Consider the following 19,575-nt stretch of genomic DNA (forward strand, 5'->3'; position numbering starts at 1 on the left):
ACCCTCTTTTCCTTCTCCTCTCTCCTGTCTCTCCCTCATTCACCCCTCTGACGCCCTGTTCTTCATCACTATTCAGCATTTCAGAACATGGAGAGACGGACTGAGAATAGAGACACACATCTCTGCCCCGTGGAAACAACCTCTCAACATCTTTTTCGCCGAAGAATCAGCTTGCCGTTGGCGTTCTCAAGCGCGCACAATTATTAACTTCTACTGGAGGCAAAAGTTTGCTGAGTCCTTGAAAGAAAGAGTATAGATCAATTGCTGTTCAATATGCACACATCTAATGAGTAAAACCTTTGAGGGTGAATGTGTTTTCTAACTCTGAGGATATTCCCACATTCGGTAAAGTCATTAACAAACATAACAACAGTCCTCCTGGCATGGTTTCCCCTTGTGGGCCAATTGAAATACGTCTATTTACTTTCCAAGCAAAGCAGGTAAAATAATCAAAAGGCACCTTGCAGTGAAGGCTACGCATGACCAAGTCGTATGATCGCGCATGTAAACATATATTTGCAGCTTTCCAGTGTTCTGGAGATGCCTGGACCTACAGGGAAATGTATGCTAGTGAGGAGGGAGACCAAGCAGCACAATTAATTCATTGATTGAAGCGCCTCAGTCTTTTCCTGTAATTTTCACTTTAATGAAAACTATTCCCAGGCAACGGTGATAATCACACACAAGTGTGCCCGTAGCAAGGTATTCACAGTCCAGCATTACTAATGAACTCTTACACTAGCCAGACCGCTGGAGGATCCACCATGAGCATGTTAGCCGGACCCAGCATTCCCCTAATGTACTGGTCAAGAACAACGTGGGTGTGTCATTTAGAGTGATCACCTCGAGGTGCATTAAATCAGTCATTAATTAAGATAGATGCAACTGTTTTTTTAACTATGCAGAGGTACAATAATGCTAATTATAACCAAACCCCCTTAATTTGATTGTGTTGAAGTAGCCCCGGCCCGTGAACTCGTCGGCCCGTTAACGCATTTATAACGAATCATTTCCAGAGTGTCACCACTCTGGACCTGAGCTCTGCTCTCCAGCGGCCGCAGACACACCTGCTTTTTTACACAGTTTATCAAAACTTTTTCATGTGACTTTTGTTTTTATTCTGTAACGGATATGACTTGAAATGTCGCGAAATACTATATTTGTGATAAATAGTAATGTAATTCGTACATAGCCCACAAAATCAATTTGTGTATAACTAATGTAATCGTGAACCAGGGAATATAAAGAGCAGCACACGCCGAGTAGGGATGAGGTTCAGGTGGATGGGTGGGTCAAAATATACCAGACTTTCGCCCAGGAGACCGGTGTTTGTGTCCCGTGTGAAACAAGAAGTCAACGTTAATTTATTTGTCACGTGAGTTATGTACTTAAGTAACGCCACTTCCGGAGTTATTTTAAGCCAAACCATGATCTTTAACTAAGCATTTTTGTTGCCTAATCCTAATCAAGTCGTTCTTTTTCTGAGCCTAACTAAGTGGTTTTACTGCCTAAACCTAAGGAAGTTGTTTCCAGTGAAGACGGAAGTTTATTTTGAAAAGAATGTATGTATGTAACGAGCGGAAATCGACACGTGTTGTTGGACATTCGTAGGAAAATGAACAAAAAAGGAGGAATAACTTTTTTGTGAGATATTGTATGAGTATAAGTTGCTTCCACCCCTGCCCCTGGTGTAAATCATGCTTTGGCACTGACAACTTTCCCTCCTCTTAACAATAGAATTTATATTTTGGTTATTTGGCTGACGCTCTTATTCATAATATTTGACAGTGAGTAAGCAGCTATAGGGTGTCTGTGTCTTGCTCAAGGACACTTCAAAATCGCTGTTGTTGGGATCATGCAGATTGCCACAGTGTCCTATGTTGTAATGCTGGCAGACCACCACTGTGTACTTGTGGTTAACCTTCCTCTTCTACAAAACCACCCACCTTCCTCCCTTTACAAAGGTTGTTTACTGGCTTTTGATAAAAACTCATCCATAAATATACACCCCAATTTCCACTTCACCTTCAAATTCATATCATACGACCAGCTATATTCCCGGCAAACTCATCATCGGGTAATCATGTTGGAGCAGTTACTGCATATGAAATTATTTTAAGATGTGCATTGGGCAGGACTGACTGACAGCATTTTATATCCAGAACTAGAACCAGTGTGTGACTCTGATAGGCAGCTACATGGTGTGCTGCTGTATCGGCCTGATACCAGGCTGTGTCTAATATGGTGGGGATTGACTTCCTCTTGCTGGCTCCCAGGTAGTGAGGGGGATTTAAACTATTTTACCTCCCCAGATCTTCACACCTTCCCCCAGGCCCTCTCACCTCGATGCCTTAAATATTAATGGTAAATCGGAGGATAGTGGATGAGTGAGGATGGGAGAGGGCTGACAGCTTAATCATGGAGGCAGCAGCCTCCCTCTCTCCTCTTCCTTAACGCTGTGGGCGGCTGTCACCACGACCTACATGATGTAATCACCTCCATAACCCTGATATGGGCCACCGAGGGCCTCGCAGGGAGAGATAGAGAGACAGAGAAGGGCTGGGGGGACCTTAGGGATCTTCCAGCAGAGGATCATTTAAAGTCAAAACCCGCGGAGACTTACTGTGGTAAGTCGTAAGGATAGTGGAGGATGGAGGAAACACTGCATAGCTCCAAGAAGAAAGAAAAAAAGGCAGAAAGTTGTACTTACTGCTAGGCCTCTCAAACACTTGAACACATCCTCAACAAGAGTAAGAGGGTTACTCGAACCGTCAGTGTTGCTATACTATAGATTTAGAGCTGTTAACTGTCGGTGTACTTTCCCCTATCTAGTGCGCTTGGTGCTTCTGTTTTCGGATCCCTATCATCTCTACACCACAACACATTTATCTGCTTTTCTCTTTTTACAGATAGTGCACTTTCTCACAATAACATTGTCATTATTGTATTCCTGTGAGATAGATAGATCATCCCCTACTTGAAAGTTTGGTTTTCAGCTAACTAATATGCTATCTGTACTATATGTTGCCGGAACTTCTAGTAAATGATAAAAACTTTGAGCCCTCAGCTTTTTAGGAGAACGTCAGTGTTCTGGCTTTGCAGTGACAAAAATGTGCAAAGAAAAGTTGATTTTCACTGATTCCTTTTTATATTTTGGATAGATTTTATATATGTTCAGATTATTGGCACTACAGAATCCATTTAGCTTTAGATGATGTAAACAGGAAGTGTGATGTTGCCACCTCAGGTCTGTTTTATTAACTTAGGTTGTATTAGCTGATTAGACTGTAGTCAGGCCGTTAAATAGGTGTTATCGGTGCTTATAGGCCTCATAGATGTGGGTCAGAAGGGGCCTGCTACACCCACTAGTAGGTTTTATCATCTATTCATATGGTCGAACACTGAAAGAAGGAATAAAAGAAGACGACAGCGACCTCTAGGGGCCGTAGTAATTATGACAGGATCAGAAGTGGAAGTCAGGCGCTGTAGTATGGAGATGAGGGTTCACATCCTGTGTGAAACCAACGTGTAGTTGTCTTTGTGTTCACAGGTGTTAAGTTTCACTTTCACAATTGAAACATAGTGATTTTAAGCCAAAACATGATGTTTTTCCTTTAAATAATTGGTTTTGTTGCCTAAACCTAAAGAATACATTTTGTTTGTGTTAAGAACATAACGTTCCATTAGGTTCTACGTGTTAGAACGTGTTGCTTTTAAGTTTTGCTTTCACTTTTACAAAGTCGTAGGTATCTATAAACCCAAATCTATGGTGCTTATAGCGAGCAATAATGCCTTTTTAATGGCTTTATAACATCCAACACCCGATTTGACTGATATTTAATCATACAAACAATACATTTGGGTGAATGGCGCATTAGCAACTAATAATTTCTGCTCACACTGTACTGCTTACAGAAAAATTCGAAACACGATTGTTCTCCTCAACAGACTTACTAATTAATCTCTATTATGTCATGAGAGATCACAACTGATAAGATATGACACAGATCGAAATTGCAACCACAAGCAGTAACCTCATTGAGTAAAGCACTTGACATTTTGAAAGACACTACATAAAAGAAGGTTAAAGCCCCAGGCATTTTCCTGACAATAAAACAGACAATAAAATGGATTGGTTACCCTTATATTCTGGGAAAATCGAGAGTTAAACACGCTGAAACAAGGACTGAACATAGTCAGAGTTGTATGGACACATTTGTATAGCCTTTGCCTCTGTCGCGTAATCAGTCTCTATCTTAAATGGACAGAACCAGGACAATGGAGGTGAACAAAGAGGTGGAAGTCGGCCAATTCTGCATTTGTTGCTCACTATATAACGAGAAGACATTTTCAATCAATCCCTCAGGTATCCAGACAGCGCAGAGAGGTTTTGATGCAACATAAAGGTTTTGATCTGAAGATGTTACAGTTTGGTGTCAGCACATCTATATTTCATTATTATGATACCTTCAGTTTGGCACTCGCGGCCGTTTCCAAAGTTTTTATTTTCAGACGGAAAATGTACTGTTGGGGAGCTGGAGACACTTTCTGCCAGAACAAAATGGGAATACCCTTTTGGGTAGTTGACTGGCCAAAATGCAGAAAAAAGTACAGGATATGCAGTTTCTCTAGTAAGTGAGAGGCAAAGAGAGGTGAAATGGAGAACACTACGTTTTTGCAGTTAGCTTTGTGAGCATGGCTTTGACTGATCGCCACTCTATATACTCTTTCCTTTAGCTAACATTTAAATAGTAAATATTTCTGTGTCCCTAAAGGGACACACACAATTGGTAGGAGAAGATTGAACAGCATAAGGGAAACTTCCTTAGAGACCTTGGCTCATTATCTGTCTCCAAGTTACAGTATTTCCTATGTAGATAAAGGGCTCTGAACAAAAACAGGGATGTGAATACGAAACAGATCACTGCTACCCACTCTGACCTGTTACAATCAATATAATTGATCTCATTGATGCAGAAACGGTCTTGCATTTTGAACAAGGCACACTGGACAGTAAGACCGAAGGCAATAATTGGGAGAAGAGTTTCCCTCCTTACCCCGTTTATAGGATATGTCTTCCATCCAAGCTCTCCAAGCACAGACGTCGTATCCAGCAGCACAACTGAAATGGGAAAAAGAGGCGAGAGGAAAATACAACCATTAGCAATCTGTCAACACACAAAAAGTCCTATTTTCACACTGGAAATTGAAATATCAGTCATAAACGTGTCCATTTAGACATTTTTTTTGTATTAACAGGAATGAGTTTCTCAGATGAATATTTATGAGCGTGGCGGCGTATACAGTGGGAGCAACATTTTTGCCACTTGTGACACAATTTGGGGACTGATGGATTACAGTCAGATTGCTGTCAACAGTCCATTCCCTCCCCCGCCTTCGCTTTCTCCCATCACTAACAACAATATGCTTTTCTTCTGCCTATAACTGAGCCTGTTCAAGAGATATAATCAGGGATCCTCATCTCTTCTTATGCCATGAGAATATGTGTTTCATTATGCTAAATATTAATCACGACTTTAGGTATGCAAATTAGAGCCTTGGTATTGCATTTTCCCAGAGATTAATATATTAATCTGTGCAGCAAAATAATATCATTGTCAGTTGACTCTAACCTTCCTGGTAGTGTTAAAAAGCAAAGCAATTTCACCCTGGAAAATATTGCCATCCTTGACAATATTTTGTCTTGTTCTCAAGGACAGTAGATTTAATAATTCAGGAGGAAAGTGTCTCTCCCAGCGACAAGTGATCTACAGTGAAAAGGAGCAGACATGGCTTCCTGAGTTTACATTCAGTGTGATGCCAGCATGACGCCACTAAATTAAAAAAATGCTTTTACCTACACTTGCGACAACATTAGGGAATAGACAGTAGATATTTCATTTTCACAACCCATAAATATTACATGGAGCCCATCCAGTCACCTTGTCAAATGCACAGTATGTGTGAAAATACAGTTAGCTCCTAATTATGTGTAGATGCACTGCATCATGAAGTGGGTATAAGAAAGCAATTGGTATTCAGGGAGAGAGTGATAGCTGGCAGAAAAACAACACTAGACTCGAGAGGCTTGGTTAAAGCCAATCATTTCTCTCACACGCTATGAGTCATCAAAAATCAGTCGCCAAAAATCTCATCTTTAAACTTGTCCTTGAGCAGCCATTGACTTAGACCTTAAATGTCAAGCTGTGGATCCCACACGCTTTATAGTGACACTGATTTCTGACAAATCAGAGTGTATTTTTCTACTTGGATAACGACAGAGTTTAAAGTGTCAGTCAGTCACGAATGTCCACTTATAGCTCTGTAAGTGGTCCTTGGGGGGCTCATTATGCCAACACAAATTTCTATCAGTGACAATAATTCCTGAATAAATCTCCATTAACATCATTGCTTTGGGATAGATAGTTATTAGAGCTGAATGTGCATCAAAGGAGGTAATAGTTTCAATGCTTTAGTATTATCATTTGCGAATTACAATGTCAAGGCAGAAGAAAAGTGATATTTATATCTGTGAATGTACTCTGACAAGATCAAGGCAAGCATAAAGGGAGAAGGGACATTTCTGAATGCGTCTCCTCTCCAGTTATGAGCCAGTACACCTCTGATGGAGCGTGGTTGACAGAGATTGTCCAAGCATCTGCTCACTGAGGTTTTCATTGTGTGTGCATGTATGCGTCTGTCATACACAACTAAATGCTCCTCTACTTCCACTCGTCTCCCAGAGAGCTGCTACAGGACACGCTGCAGTGACACAATGTAACACCTGTTTTGGATCGAGCCAAACGGATGTATCACGACATCCAAGAGTTAAGAAAACCATCCAGGATGTGGGACCGGCGTGTTGTCAGAGTCAACAAACAAAACAGAGGCCAAAAATACAGATCTGACAGCGTCAGTGTGGAAGAAAGGAAATTCTTGTGAGGTGCTCTGCAACAAATTTTGTATCTTCAACTGATTTACAAAATATCATTAAAGAAATTGTCAAAAATGTAATATAACCTGTTCATATATGAACTGACAGACAATGATTTCTCATGCTAATATGATGATGTAAAATATCATACAACTAATAATGAATTGCTGCTGCTATAATGAGCTAAATGTTAAAACATTTAATCCATTGCTAATATACAATACAGTATATATATATATATATATATATATCCTTATTTTACTACTTAGTACACATTTTTATGCACTCTGGCCTTATTGCCTCACCAACCAAAAATCCATTGACATATGCAAGGAGAGGTAAAAGCAATGAGCTGCTGAGGTCATGTTAATGGAGTGGGAACTCCTGGTGTGCCAGACAATGTATTCTAAAGCATAATGGCTATGTGTGCTTCCAGGAACCTCGGTTAACTTGAGGTTTTTAAGGAGAGAGAAATGTGTTCTCCCTAAGATTTCAAGCTAGCATTATAGAAATGTCATCTGTAAAAATCCATATGCTGTGTGCATGACTGACAGCTGGGGATTGGTAAAATCAGATTCACTGAGCAAAAGGGAGGACACAGAAAAAGAGAGACAGACACGCTGTGCAGAGACATACGGTATTTGACAGTTTACTAGTCGTATCTAAGGCTTGCCCTATATGCATTTTGATCAGTACGGATATATTTTGACTAAGGTTTCTGATAAATGTTATTATGATATTTAGGGGCTGTAAATTCATCCATTTTCAGAATGCATTTACCCCAGGATTTGATTACTTTTTGGGTCGACCTCTGAAACAAAATTTAGAAAATCATGGTGGGACACAAAAATGCTATCGAGGGGAATTGCTGTGAACTTTCAGCGCTTCACAAATCCCATCAGAAGGACCAACATAAAACATTTTACTCCTCTTATTACCTCCGCCAAGGAGGTTATGTTTTCACTTCAGTTTGTTTGTCTGTCTGTTTGTCAGCAGGATTACGGAAAAACTACTGGCCCAATTTCCATGAAACTTATTGGAAGGATGTCGCATAGGCCAAGGAAGAACCCATTCATTAAAGAGGAACTATTATACTTTTGTTCTTTTACATTTCCTTTAGTGTGTTATATTATTTTTTTGTGCATGTAAAAGGTCTGCAATGTCACAAAGCCTAAAGTCCACGCCAAAGGGAGTTACTCTCCCCCACAGAAACACTGCTCGTGAACTGCCTGAAATGCCTTGCTTGAAATCCTGCCTTTTCTTCCGTAACATGATGATGTCACTAAGTAACACATTTAACACATAATACCTTCCTATAGCGGCTAGTTTCACGGACCCTCAAACAAAGTTAATTAGAGTGGAGTTGGAGTGGAGTCTGAAGAGTTTGGTTCGGTTGACCAATCACAACAGAGTGGGCCAGCTGACCAATCAGAGCAGGAGCTCAAACAGAGCGTTTCAGACAGAGGGTGAAAAGAGGTGCCGCAGCACAGCCAGCATGAGAAAAGTATAGCATTTTTTTATCATTAAAGTATGTAAACATGTTCTAATAGAAACCCAAAATACAAGTATGCACCTGAAAATGAGCATAATAGGTCCTCTTTAAATTTTGGAGCATATCCAAATCATGGGGCGGCTACACACGTTACTTTTTAATTTCGTTAACACTGCAAGATAAGGCATTTGGCCTTGGCGGAGGTGTGCACGCTATGAGTGCCCTTCTAGTTTTTTGTTGAGAAAGTCTGAATTTCAGTAGGCAGTGTTTTTTTCTTTGTCAGACCATCGTGACATCACTGGTCATGCTACCTACCCAGTTCTTCCTCTGTTCAGACAAATTGAAAGCATTAAGTAAATCAAATCATGTACACCAGATGATATTTCATACTAAAAGCAAACACAAAGCATTTAATGAATCCTGTTCTGTTATATCTATCTGAGCTAAATTGGAGAAAATGGACATTGATTTATATGAAAACGTAGCAGATTATTCTATTAATTGACCATCCTGTCCAGCACAGCAAGGGAAGTCTCCACGCTGATCATTTCATACTCTTCTTCCAATCATGTCCTCTCTGCTCTGCTAGCTTAGTTTAATATTTCCTCCATGTTGGCTGGTTTTGGATCAGTTCCAGTGTCTTTTTCTGCCCACCAATGCCGGGTCTGTGCCATGTCAGTGCCAGTGCCAGGCTGGAGGACTAGCTGGCAATGCCAATGGTGTTAATGGACACCATTAGGCTACTGTGGGCAGGTAAGCAGCACAGACCCCAGAGGACGGCTTAATTACTGAGAATTGGCCGTGTCGCTCACTGCAGTGAGCAGTTTCACACTTCACTTTGCCATAAATAAAGACACAGCTGATGTACATTAGGAGGCAGCGTGGAGAAATATCCAGCAGGGAACATTGCACTGTTGGGTCAAAACCTTGTGTTTCGAACTTTGTAAGAGCTAAGAAAAATAGTCTTGATGGAAAAGTTGTATGAGGTGTTTATTCGCTGTACAACTTGTACAACGCTCCATACTGTATATCTTAATGTTACAGTACAGAAGTGCTTGATTAGTACAAAAGACAAAACATGTTTGGAATAAAACACTACTTTGAACTGACATTACAGGAGTTACAGGTGTGACCTGACAACAGAAACTGACCTATTTATTCATTAATAAACATATTTTATAATACAAAATGTAGTTACATGGTTTCCAGATAACAGTATTGTGGATGTAGTCATCGTGACGTCACCCATTGTTTTGTGGCCTGCTGTTTTTAAGCCTTGAGTTTGGCGTTCTGGCCATCGCCATCTTGGCTTTTTGCAACCAGATGTGACACAAGAGGGTGGAGCTAAGAACAACCAAATGCTTGATAAGACATTTTTGTCTACTGAAAACACACTGTGAAAGAGTTAAAGTTCTGAGACAAAAACACAGACAATACCCAGATCGGACAACGCCGTGGTGGCAACCTATCAATCACAAGGTAGCCACGCTATAAAGCATCCCCTGCTTTATGGTCTATTAGACTCTAAACGGGACCATAATTTACCAAATGAACATCATGCTGTATTGAAGAAGACTTGAAACTAGCGATTGAGACCATAAATTCATGTTTACAATGTTTACTGAGGTAATAAATCAAGTGAGAAGTAGGCTCATTTTCTCATAGACTTATATAAAATCAGACTTCTTTTTACTACCAGAGGAGTCGCCCCCTGCTGGCTATTAGAAATAATTAAAGTTTGAGGCACTTCAACATTGGCTTCACTTTTCAAAACCATAGGTTGCCGCCAGGTGTGCATGTGTATTCATGTGCACATGTTAGTACATATTTGTGTGTGCACTTTTACTTGACCGTGTGTGTGTATTGTAGTTTGGGTAAATGTCTACTGAGCAGTGTACAGTAAAACTGCCTGCATGTACATAACCATCCATCCTCTCTCTCTCTCTCCCTCTCCCTCTATCCCCCATAGAGTTATCTCTCAGCGAGGCACCCACAGACGCTGCCTGGAGCCGAGGGTCCTCTGGGACTTCCACTGGTTCGATATAAATAGAACACGAGCTGGCCGACTCATAAATATATGGAGCTCCAGTAGAATGATGACATCTCCTGTCTGGCCTACAGCCTTCTCAGGCCACACAAACACCTCAAAATAACTACAGCCCAAACAAAAGACCCAAAGGCATACAGTCTCAACCAGTGTTACATCATGCAAATTAGAACTGGGAGCCGTTTGAGTATTCAGTCAACAATGATACTGGCTGTCTACAGGTGTGTACATCTTCATGTAGTCATGCATTTGCTTATAGCAGCACACTGGTTTCTGTTGTGGTGAAAGATTAATGAAACATTTTTTGTATGCAGTAGAATTTTTTTTTTCCGCCTATGGTTCAAAAAGCAAAGCAAGCCTTACCTCTGAACAAAAGCTTTTAATTTGCAAGCTCCCTACGTACCCATTCCGGTAAACAGCAAGAAAGACAAACAACAGCATTTGATGAACAGAGACTCGTGAAAATTGATTTTGGTGAGTATTTAAGTGAGGATTGCACACTGTCATTTAGTGGTGTAAACAAAGCGATGGGCTCTCAACACAGGGGGATGATATGCTGTGAAATGGAAGACTATCCATAGCAGAGGCAACCTGACAGGCATGACACGATTTTCAACACGCTCTCCACACCCCACCAAGATCAAACAATCAACAACGTAACACATGGCAGCAGAGCAAATCTTCGAATGTGGTTGATTAAATCTGATATAGGCTGTAAGTGTTTTTAAATGAGACATTAGTGAAGGGGATTCATGCTAATATCATGTGAATCGGCCATTCAACACTGAAGCACTGCTGCTACAATGTGGAGTATAAGTATGTTGCGGTTCTGGCCGCACATCAATCAGTGATGTCACTGATTAGGGCACAGCTAGAAGTGCCCACAGAGTGCAACAGCAGTGTTATACAATATATACATATACCCACAGAGTATGGGAGAATGGGGTTGGTCATCACACGTTTTACTTAAAATTGAATCCCTCAAAAATTGTAATAGATTCCCTTTCAATGTATAATGGAAGCCTAAAGTGTCAAGTAGGAATGGAGTGACCTGACTCTGCTTAAGCTTATTTTCTTCAAAAGATAAGGACTCTCAAATAGGTCTTGTGCACTTGTGATTTATCCCCATTGTGGGGTTGGTTTTCACACACTATGGGGTTGTCCCTATTTTATTTTAATGGAGAAAATGTTTTAAAAATGGAGGCAATCTTAAAAGTTAATTTCAAAAATTTAATTCCATTGACAACCTAACATCTCCTGCATCAAGAGAACATAAACCGGAGAAATCATCCCTCTAAGTGCATTTTTTTTTATCATTGTAGGCCTATATTAACACTCAACTCCTCCTTTTGTCAGTCACTCACATCCAACCTTGAAGAGATTGTGACAAGTATCCCCAACAGGGATTTTTTTGCAAGCAACTAAGGTAAAAACCACATTTGTTGTAGCCTAGATAATAAAACAAACCCTAGTTAAACTAGCTCTCCCTTCATTCTTTATAATGGTAATGTTTGTTTTATTATAAACCCATCGTGAAGAAGCACAGAAGAGCTGAATATTTACATTTTGACATAAAAAACACTAAAAGTCCTCTCACCTTAATGTCCAGTGTTTACTCTTGAAATGAATGTGGGTGACCTCTGACCCCAAATCTGAAAATGTCAGCATCAACATTTTTAACAGCGCCCTCTAAGGAGTGAGATCCAATGAATGTGACAGCCAACCCTGTTCTCCCAATTACTCACAAGTAAGAATACTTTTTAAAAAATGTTTTCAAAAATTGCATACAGAAATGTACAAATCTTTTTTTGCACATATTTAATTTATTGAAACACTTACTTGCAGATACTTCACAATGTTCCCATAACATTTCTGACCCTTTTTCAAAGCATGACACAAGTTTGTAAAATTATTTCCTACTATGCCAGATGCTATAATAAACAATAAATGCACAACTGTAATCAACTCCCTGCCACATGATACCACATGATAAAAGTTACATTTTTATCATTTGATATTTTTCCCAAACTGTAAAAGTCATTCGTTACTTAAAGGACCAATTTGTAACATTTAGGGGGATCTATTGGCAGAAATATAATATAATATTAAAGGGGACCTATTATGCTTTTGTGCGTTTCCCCTTTCCTTTAATGTGTTATGTAGTTTTTTGTGCATGTAAAAGATCTGCAAAGTTACAAAGCCCATATTCCACGCCAAAAAGAGTTACTATCCCCCACAGAAACACTGCTCCAGGGGGGGTTCTAGTAACAACCTAAAATACAAGTAGGCACCTGAAAATAAGCATAATAGGTCCTCTTAAAGTATATTTTCTTGAGTGTATAATCATCTGAAAATAAGAATCATTGTATTTTCGTTCCCTTAGATCTACATACGGAGCGGGTCCTCTTCATGGAGCCTGAAAGGGTGTTTTTTGCATTTTCACGTTTTCTTATCCTCCTACACACTTGGCACATAAGAGAAAAGTTTCAGTTGGTTACAATCTGCCACCTCACTTAAATTCTGCCAGATCCTACACACTGCACCTTTAAAGGCCCTGCAATAGGTGTTTTCACTTATTTGGGCTAATTAGACCTGTGCTAAGGTTGAAGTTGGGTGGAGCTATGCTGAGAATTACATGAGGTCTCCAAACTCTGTGAACCAATAAGGATGATAAAGGGATAAAGCTCCGCCCTCACTGGTGGAACAAAGCTAGAAAAGAGCACTGGGGACTTTGTCAGTCAAGCTCAGTCTCTACATGTCCTCACAGTCCTCAGAGGAGGTCTAATTATATGCAAAAACACCTGTGTGGGTGTACGCCTTCATAGTATAAGTCTGTGTTTTGCATAATGGTCACCATTAATATACTACATATGCAGGTAAACACATACGACTTGTAGTTAATTGGCTAAGATATGCACCATCCACCAGCACGGTCCATTTAATGCCAAAGCTTATTCATAAAAATGACATTTCAAGGAGTTATTTTCCTCAAGTGTATAGTATGAAGTGGATGTTGCTCACCAGGTGGCCATAAAGCTCACATACAGTACAACTCAACAGTCATTATCTTAATGCAGGAACGCCTCTGAGGAGGCCGAGCCCGGACAAAATGAACAGTCTCCAGCCTGGAGTCATCTCAGTCTCTCTATGCAAGGGACCTTTGTGGAAACACCTTTTATTACAGGTAGCTGCATGTGCTCCACTTAGGTAGAAACAACTTTCACTTGGATAAAAGTACATTTCACAGCCTTAACGTAGCGTACCAGTACACGCACACCTGTGAACAAATATGAAGACAAATCTGAAGAATCTCCCAGTGTGATAGGAATCCACGTCCACACATGGTCGCAGCACACAAACACACAGTGTGGCGTGCGAGTCAAAGGTGCAGCGTTAACATTTTTTGCAGCTGCTCTGGATTGACTGATTGATTGATTTCCCCTGACAGCACACTGCTGGTGAATATCTGCTTCATCTGCAGCAGTGATGGTGATCTTGTTGCTCTGTGGGACGTGCCAGTGAGAGCAAAAGCTTCAATCATCCGTCTGCATAAATCAATGCAAAAAGCTGCTTTATTTTGATGATGATTTCATAGCGAGTTTCTTTTGTCTTGCAATCTGTAACCGTAAGCAGCTCGGCCGACAGTTTCCTCCCATGTGTTGCTGACTGGCTTCAAACTTTCAAAGATCCAGCAGTGTGCATTTGACCAACGAAAACAACATTCACATGTGGCGCTTTGATCTGACTCATCCATTTCCAAGGATGGATTGCTTTCTTGATTTTTCATGCCTGAATCTCTCTGTCAGGAAAAAAAACAACAATCTGAACAATGTCAGAAGTGTGGAACAAAGACATCATCTCCCGATTTACTGGGTGTGAGCAATCTTCTGCTCGGGAAAAATCTACGAGGGCTCAAGAAATCAGCTTACGAAATGAGATTTGTGAATGTTCATTATAATAAATATAGCTGCTGCCGACTTCACAGGGGAGGAAAACGGGGAAAAAATGATTAATAAAAGTAAAGATGATGGGAAATCTACTGATGGGGGAAACGGGCTTGTTCAAACTTGGCAGTGAGTGAGTAAAGCTTTGTTAATAACTGTCTGCAATCCCAGTTGGGTTGATGCGAGGGATTATCTGATGTGTTGCTGTGAGAGGAAGCACACAGGCGAGAAGCAAAAGGTGATTGGTTTTCATTGTTCTCCTAACAGCTGACATCTCGCCCAATTTTGTCTGTGAAATCCCCAATCTTTTGAGTTCTGTTTGTCCGTGTTCAGACGCATCAAACTACACTAAAACGCCTCCGTGTAATGGTGTTGTCCCCAGTCTACCTTCATAACAGTGTGTACTGTAGCTGAGAAGGAAAAAAACAATGTTTTCCTTTTCATGGTTATGAAGTGGCTGGAACTGAATTGTCCTCGACAAGCCACCGTACACAGCAGGAACCTAAAAGGATTCTGGCTAATTCAAAAGCAACACATTGAGAAACAAGCGTGATGTGGAAAAGTGAGAAACATTTACGCTTCAGCACCTAATGAGACACTTTCCTCTGTCATCTGAGTTATTATCGGCTTTTTCTATTCTGAGCCGCACCGCTCTGTGGTCGACAACGACTTGCGATTGTGCCACTGAAGTCCCAGATCAGTCAATATGAGAGACTAAAGTACAACAGAAAGCAGACATCAGTTCAATCATTCAATCTGTGGCAGAGAAAAACACAGAGTGAGGCTGTTATGTAGCAGCTGTCTGGGAGGACAGGGAGTAGCATCGCTCTTATTGAACTGAGAGAACAATAAAATATAACCTGGGGGGGGCAGATCCCGCTGTGTCCCGCACAATCAATAAGACTATTTTAAACCTCAATGATGCTGCAAGTGCATGTGTGTGTGCACATTGAGGAACACACACACACACACACACACACACGCACAAAAGCGTGTGACCATGCATACCCACACACATGTGAGCATCATATAAAAAGGCAGGTGGAGTGCAAGCTATTGCACAAGAAGTACACATGCAGGAGCGATGCCCTGTGTGTGCACAGTGACACTTTCACACCGTACACATACAGACATCATGTGCATTTAAGAGCAAGATAAAGTGCACACACAAGTACATTAACACATGCACACACTCTCACGGAATAAGTGCACCTTTGGCAGCTCAGAGCCTTTTACTGTGCTTCTAAAATATCCTGCAACACCCACAAAACACAAAACATACACACTCAAACTGTGCACACACATTCTCACTCTGTCACCCACTTAATGATTCAATATGTGGCTGCTCTGCTGTCTACTGTCTGTGTGTGTGTGTGTTATGCAGAATGTGTAATTAAAGCAGCCTCCGGGTTGTCACTTCAGCAGCTGATTTCCATAAAAAGCAGTATTTCATTTTATTATCTGATTCAGTGTTGGGATAAAAACAGAGCTGAGGCAATCCATTGAACTCTCCTGGGAAATAATAAACTTTAAGTCTGAATCCCATAGTGCATTTATGTGCAAACAGAAGGCTTAATTCGAGATTGTTAAGAGAGTAATAATAGGCTATATTTTATATTTTATTTCACAAATAAATCAAAGAGGATAGATATAGACAAATGCAAAACAAAAAGTTCTCTATTTTTGCGCACCACTTGCATGAATGTTAGTAGTGCAGGATCTTTTTCTCAGTGATGGTTTGCTGCAGGGATGTTATCAGATTATTGGTTTAACTACTTACTTTTTGTGGATTCTAGTGGTTCTTGCAGTGATAACAGTGCGGCATGTAGCCCAAACAGTGTCACACGTTGACTCTCATCCTCTATCTGTTGAGTTCCAGCTTCTCCCTTTAAATAAGTCCTAGCAGCTTTTGCACATACTTATGGCTTTTGCACATATCTATGGGAAGTTTATCCCTTTTCTCATTTATTGTGTATTTTTTGTCCTGATATTTCAGTGTTTTTTTTATATTGTTCTTGTGGCCTGCTTTTCTTTTTGCTGAGTACTCTTTGTCATGTTTTTGGTATGTCTTTCTTTTGTCTGGTGCTCTACCTTATTGTCAATACGGATGTCATCCTCTATTTTTGCTGCAACACAAATCTACCTACGGGTACAAATCAAGTCACCTGACCCTGAGGGATTAAGTCAGTAGTGCATGATCTTTTCTCAGTGATGGTCTGCTGCAGGGATGTCATCAGTTTATTGGTCTAACTTACTTTTGTGGATGCTCGTGGTTCTTACAGTGATAACAGTGCTGCATGTCAGTGTCCACATTGAACATTATTGAAATGAGGTATTAAGTGGGAAAGCACAGCAAGAGTTGGTTTAATAAATTGTCAGTGTATATAGAGGATAAACAAGTTCAGGTTATCTGAGGAGGGAATCATTGAACTCACCTTGGTTGCAGTGGCTCAAGCGCGTGAGGACAATTCCAAGAAAGAGTGAAACGAGGACAAATCTGTTTCCAAAACTCATGTCTGCTGCAACATTTATCACCGGCTTTATACGAGGTATACTTCTAGCGAAGAGAGTGAAAAAAGCGCAGCTGGATCCTCCAACAAGCACCGATCCACTGGTCCTTTACATTCGGTCCCGGTAGGAGAGAAAAAGGAGATCCATCCCTTTTACCTGGAGGAGGAGGCAGCGGCGATGGCGAGGTAAAGGACAGATTTTTTTGGATAAAGTGGCGAAAATATTTGAAAGTGCAATCAAAAATTGTTCAGACAGGTGAGAGAAACACCTCTAGCTCCTAACAACTTTGCGTAATTCCCACGGACTTCAGTTGTGCATGGTTTCAAAGATATACTCTCTATCAATAGTGCGTCTCCAGGAGCGCACAGGGGGCTTGACAGACTTTAGAAATCCTCCGGTGTCTGCAGCCCCGGTCCGGTCCGGTCCGCTGCAGTAGCGACACGGTGACGGTGAACGGAGGAAGAGGAGGAGGAGGAGGAGTGATGGGATGCAGCGGAGGAGCAGCAGCTGAAAGCGGCGGCTACACTCTCTGGGAGACTGTGCGCATCTGTGCAGGATGCTCGGCACTAGAGGGGGTTAGCTGACAAGGCTGTGGCTTGTATGTGTGTGTTTGTGTGTGTGTGTGTGTGGTATCTCATTGGTTCAAGTGCAGAGCTTCCTAAATGTCTCCACAAGGACCTCAGGATGGTAAAATATAGAGCTGTGTGATGATGTGACTTTGACCGTCACCCTGATGAACTCCCATGTGAGAGAACATGCTGTTAGTGCCTGTTACTGATGTTTCCAGGGTGGTAACATATGGAGGTTCTTAGACGTTTCTTGTACATGGTTTTTGGTGAATTAAATAACAATTTTAACTGTACTTGAAATCAATGACCAATTAGACTTAATAAAATGCATTCATTCTTGATTTAATATTTAATTTTGACCCCCTTTATAAAATCAGTGTGTCTATTAAAATGCATAGAGACATACATTATGTGCATCTACTGTAACACTTTGTGGCCTGCAGCCTCTTTTATCAGCAATTAAAGGGAACAGACATCTAAATCAGATAGACTGTGGTGATGATGTCATCTGGAGACAAATTCTGGGACTTCCACATCAACTGTGAATAATAGACATTTCCATTGGCAGCACAGTGATTTATTGGGATATTGGCACATTTTTTGATTCACAGCCTGGAAGTGCTGCATGCAAATAAACAAAATGAGTCTACAGTCTACAGGGGTGGTAACATATGGAGGTTATTATACGTTTCTTGTACATGGTTATGGTGAATTAAATAACAATTTAAACTGTACTTGAAATCAATGATCAATTAGACTTAATAAAATGCATTCATTCTTGTTTTAAAATTTAATTTTGACCCCCTTTTATAAAATCAGTGTGTCTATTTAAATACAGGTTTATGCATGGAGACATACATTAGCCTATTTTATAAGCAGTTAAAGGGAAGGAACATCTAAATCAGACAGACTGTGGTGATGATGTCACCTGGAGACAAATTACTGTGGGATGTCAAATGTTTCCAGGGTGGTAACATATGGACGTTATTATACGTTTCTTGTACATGGTTTGGTGTATTAAATAGCAATTAAATCAACCAATGAAACTTAATAAAATGCATTCATTCTTCTTTTAATATTTAATTTTGACCCCCTTTATAAAATCAGTGTGTCAATTAAAATACAGGTTTATGCATTGAGACATATATTATGTGCATAACACTTTGTTGCCTGCAGCCTCTTTTATCAGCAGTTAAAGGGAAGATACATCTAAATCAGACAGACTGTGGTGATGATGTCCTAGAGACAAATTCTGGGACTTCCCAGTCGACTGTGAATAATAGAAATTTCCATTGGCAGCACAGTGATTTATTGGGATATGGGCACATTTTTGATTCGCAGCCTGGAAGTGCTGCATGCAAATAAACAAAATTAGTCTACAGTCAATTAATTCAGTGTGAACTGTCCAACTGAAAACATCCAATGAATCCCTCACTTAAAATCATAATGCACTGATATCCTGCTTAGGGACAGTGATTTGATCACACTTATTTCGTAGTCATTGGAATATATTTTTTTAAATATTTTTTTGTATTGAGTGAAGAAGAGTCTGAATACAATAGTCCACATGATACACATAGTACTCCTTTCTTCAAGAAATCAAATGTCAAATGTAAAAAAACAACAAAATAATGCTTTTTAACATCCTCACCCACACATTGAGAATTTCACCAATCTCAGTAGAAACTCTTTTTCCAAGGTCAAACATTTCTGTTATCCATTTTTTTCAATTGTAAATACTTAAAAAAAATATATATGTAGGCCCTATTTAACTTTATATTTATTATTTTGTTCCCGAATTAAAAGTGCTGAATTCTGTTTTATAATATCCAATCATTTCTGAATTCCACTGTTTATACACATCTATAGATGGGCGTTCTGAATAGTTTTGGGCAATGGGTTATTCCAAAGGTGTATGTGTTTGGGTATTTCTATTTCTTGACCCAGTATTTAAAAGAAAAAAAATACTTCAAACTACTTCAAATACTATTAATTACAAAAAAATACTTTTTTATTTTTTTTACTTGGCAAAAAGAGCTAGAAGTAAGCTATTAGGTTTTAACTGATGTAGTCATTGG

The 19,575-nt window shown here is 40.1% G+C and overlaps 1 protein-coding gene across 2 annotated transcripts in view; it reads right to left on the reverse strand.

Moving 5' to 3' along the window:
- The window catches only part of LOC119500253 (ephrin type-A receptor 6-like), a 190,256-nt gene extending 172,708 nt beyond the window's left edge, over window positions 1-17,548 (reverse strand). Inside the window, exons 1-2 of one of the 2 annotated variants that reach the window (XM_037789902.1) lie at window positions 16,853-17,548; window positions 5,058-5,122 (exon numbers count right to left, since the gene is read on the reverse strand). In XM_037789902.1, coding sequence (XP_037645830.1) covers window positions 5,058-5,122; window positions 16,853-16,931 — 144 coding nt within the window. In that variant the 5' untranslated portion in view covers window positions 16,932-17,548. The remainder of the gene's footprint in view (window positions 1-5,057; window positions 5,123-16,852) is intronic. The other variant, XM_037789903.1, reaches the window with a different exon arrangement.
- Between the last annotated feature and the right edge of the window lie 2,027 nt (window positions 17,549-19,575).

Source organism: Sebastes umbrosus, chromosome 13 (genome assembly GCF_015220745.1).
Source record: "Sebastes umbrosus isolate fSebUmb1 chromosome 13, fSebUmb1.pri, whole genome shotgun sequence".
In the NCBI taxonomy this organism is placed as follows: Eukaryota; Metazoa; Chordata; class Actinopteri; order Perciformes; family Sebastidae; genus Sebastes; species Sebastes umbrosus.